Source organism: Pyrus communis, chromosome 2, assembly GCF_963583255.1.
Source record: "Pyrus communis chromosome 2, drPyrComm1.1, whole genome shotgun sequence".
NCBI lineage: Eukaryota > Viridiplantae > Streptophyta > Magnoliopsida > Rosales > Rosaceae > Pyrus > Pyrus communis.
This window is the reverse complement of record NC_084804.1, coordinates 27541689-27545135: the sequence shown is the minus strand read 5'-3', so window position 1 is coordinate 27545135 and position 3447 is coordinate 27541689. Positions and strand designations below refer to the sequence as shown.

General features: G+C 38.6%; 1 protein-coding gene across 1 annotated transcript; it reads right to left on the bottom strand.

The window, feature by feature from the left end:
- Positions 1-2688: 2688 nt before the first annotated feature.
- Positions 2689-3447, bottom strand: LOC137724986 (uncharacterized mitochondrial protein AtMg00810-like). The gene is made up of 2 exons (XM_068463608.1): positions 3046-3447; positions 2689-2820 (listed from the first exon to the last, which is right to left on the bottom strand). Exons 1-2 carry the CDS (start codon positions 3445-3447, stop codon positions 2689-2691), a joined length of 534 nt encoding a protein of 177 aa, XP_068319709.1.

The window sequence follows — 3447 nt, the reverse complement described above, 5'->3', positions numbered from 1 at the left end:
TTTTTTCCGCTTTCATCGTATTTGTTCATTCTTTAGATTGTAACTTGAATCCAAACAACCGGATTGATGTACATAAGAAATAATGCAAGATTATATAGCATTTTACCTCCTGTCTCAATTTTAGGCAAGAAATTGACTTCACATAGTTCCGATTTAATGACAACATTTTGTCTTCAACCTCCTAATTGATTGCTAGATTTGATGAAATATTTCGGTCCATAACTTTGTGATCTCATGGATTTTCGGAATGTCGTGCCGAACATATTTGAAGATATTGGAGTAAGAAGTCTCTTTTCATTTGGATTGCCATATACGCATCTTTCTTCTGTTTAAAGCATGCTTAATTGTTACAAGTTGAGAGTTGAAACTTGCAAGTTCCAAGAGGAGCAAGGTTATAGTCTCTCTCTCTATGGTTGGTTTCCAAGTTCACAACCAAGTCAACTATATGCGGTTCTCATGTATCCATGTCTTTTTTCCAATAACGAGGAAAAACCCTTATGATTCATTTAATCTCATACAAAAACTCAAAAAATCACATGTATCTGGTAAATTTAGGTTTTTTTTTACATTTGTTATGGTTAAGTTTACAGCTCGTCTCGTGCTAACTTTTTCCCACCGAGCCAATTGTATGGCTTTGTATGCATGAGTTTCCGGTGAAGTTATTTCTTAATTGCGGATTGATCGTAATCATTTTTGTGGTTAGAGTAGTGACCATCTCATTGTCACTTGCCTCCGTACATTTTGGTAGAATCTTCAATCTTGTAGTTCCGAAGAAAATATAGAGGAGATCAAGAACAGAATTAAACCCAAAAAATAGTCCTTGTCGGTAGGAATCTAGGACGAGATTCACAAAAAAAAAAAGAAAAAAAAAAAAAAAAAAAAAAACTTCTTCGTGTTGAAAGATGGCATCAAACTCGTTCATACTGAAAATGAGAACATCTCACAATCTAAAGGTCCTCAACCTGATAATTTAACTAGGGTGACAAGCCTCCAACAACATTGTGAAACTTTGGTACCTGCGTGTGCCCAAACGCAGACATGATCTCCCCTTTCTGTCATCTGGTTAGGTATTGAATCTCTCCATACTCTCTCAATAATTCAAGCCCCTTCCTCACTTTCGTAACTATGGGGGCATAAGCTGACATGTCCCCCAACGCATTCTTCATCGTAATCTTGTTTTACGACATCTTTGACAAGCTCCCTAAGTTGAAATCTGCAAAAGCAAACAGATCCACAGTTTCTGTGAACAAGATCAAGGCGGAACCAATCATCTACTTGCTCTCAAACTATTTGGTTCAACTTTCAGGAATCTATCGGCAAGCAAGACTTGTAGTTTGGTTACCATCACCGTAAAATAATACCTTGCATTCAACCTAAAGGAGAACCAGAGAAACAAAACATGAGATCTTTCATCTAGATAGTCTGTAAAATTAAACCATAAATTGATAAATTGATAAATAACAGGTGACTTGTAACACAAGAAAGCTATAACTCAAGTTACACTTCGTGTATTGTAACTACAAACTCGAGAGGTATTCTATATGTGAAATACGTAACTACTAATTTCATATGGTCGAATAATGTTCCATTTTTCATGTGAAATATGTAACTACTAATTTGGACGCGTACATGGGTAGATCTATAGTATGGCAAGCGAGGGTAGCTAACCACTAAGACCCTAAAAATCTCTCTACCAGATCGGATTTTACCCACCCAAAAGCTGGTCAAGGCAGGGCAAAGATTGACTTTTCCATAATTTTAAGTTCCCAAAACATAAATTGAAATTAAAAAAAATTAAAAATAAAAAAAAAGTGAAGAAGGCAACTTTGAAGTACGTTTCGTAAGGGGACTTTTGGTGAAGAAGAAGACCTATCTAGTTTATTTTCCTTGAGTCGAACGGTGTTGTTACGATCTGTTCTTAAGTTTAATGTAAAATCGTTCCTATTATGGTAAATGACCAAAACGTCCATACCAACCCATCTTATTATTGGGTCAGGCCCAATAATGACATTTCCATTCAATCCCGCCCAACCCCAAAAGCATGCATTCGGTCCACTTTCTTATTTTCTTTGCTTTTTAATTTTATCTTAATCCACTTAACGCTCACTTTGAGCAAGTCCAGAAGGGCCTTTAGCCCGATGGACCGTGGATTGCACAGGAGCAAATCGCTGGGGCGATCAACTCCAGCCCATGCGGGCTTCAGCGCAGGAGAGGGCCCGAGCGACAAACCCGACACAAATCGATGGCGCGAGAACCCGAGGTCGAGGTGATGCAACGCTGACGTCAGGGCGACATCAGCCATGTTATTATATTTTTTGCGTCAAGCACAAGCGTAACATGCGCGCGTGGGGGCGTATCTCCGACTGGTTTTGCAGGCGCTGGGGCCTGCAGCGCAGATTCAGTAATGTTACCGTTGGAGGCCACGTGGTGATAACTCCAAGAACTCTTGAGAAAATGAAGATCGAAGAATTCAAGAAAGCTTGAGAGAGAAAAGTTAAAGAGAGAGAAAAAAGATAAGCAGCAGAAAAGAGATGACTAACTGAATTGGATGATTTGCAAACGTTTTTACAATAGCTTTTATAATACCACATTCCTAACTAATTTGCCTATGTGGTAATCCTCTACATCTCTTCTTATTACATTCTAACCAATCAATATTCGACACCTGTACTTCAGTTATTACCCCCCTCAATCGCAGCTAGGAACAACAAGGCTGAGATTGATGCAGTGCTTAACAAACACAGGACTGTGAAGTCCTTTAGTAAGAATGTCTGCAACTCGATTATCTGTGGAGATATAGTGAACCACGATATCTTTCTTCTACACATGTTCACGAATGAAATGATAATCAATGTCAAGGTGTTTAATTCTGGAATGGAAGACAGGATTTGTGCTAAGGGACAATGCTAAGATATTATCACAGTGCAAATCAGGAGAAGCGTGTAAGAATTGATTGAGATCTTTAATTAGTGACCTTATCCAACACACATCAGCTGCACAATTAGCTAGAGCTTTATACTCAGCTTATATTGAGCTTCGAGACACAGATGATTGCTTCTTGGACTGCCACGAAATAGGATTAGAACCAAGAAAGACTACATATCCGGTGACTAACCTCCTGGTGTTGATATCAGAAGCCCAATCAACATCTGAATATGCTGAAATGTGAATATCAACACCTAAATGATATGTAATTCCACACTTTAGAGTCCCTTGAAGATATCTTAGTATCATTTTTACGAAGAACATGTTCGCATCAGTTGGATTTTTCATACATTGACACACAACATTCACAGAGTGAGCAATATCAGGCCTAGTGAAGGTCAGATATTGAAATGCTCTAACAATACTTCTGTAGAAACTTGGCTCAGGCAAAGGTTGGCCCTCAGATATGAGTAACTGAGTATGAGGCTTTGAAGGTGTTGGTGCAGGCCTACAATTCTCCAT

Coding starts and splice junctions, on each gene's coding strand:
- LOC137724986 (XM_068463608.1), bottom strand. CDS start 3,447: ATGGAGAATTGTAGGCCTGCACCAACACCTTCAAAGCCTCATACTCAG. Junction 2,821..3,045: donor AGTCCAAGAAGCAATCATCT/GTGTCTCGAAGC, acceptor GAACATGTGTAG/AAGAAAGATATCGTGGTTCA.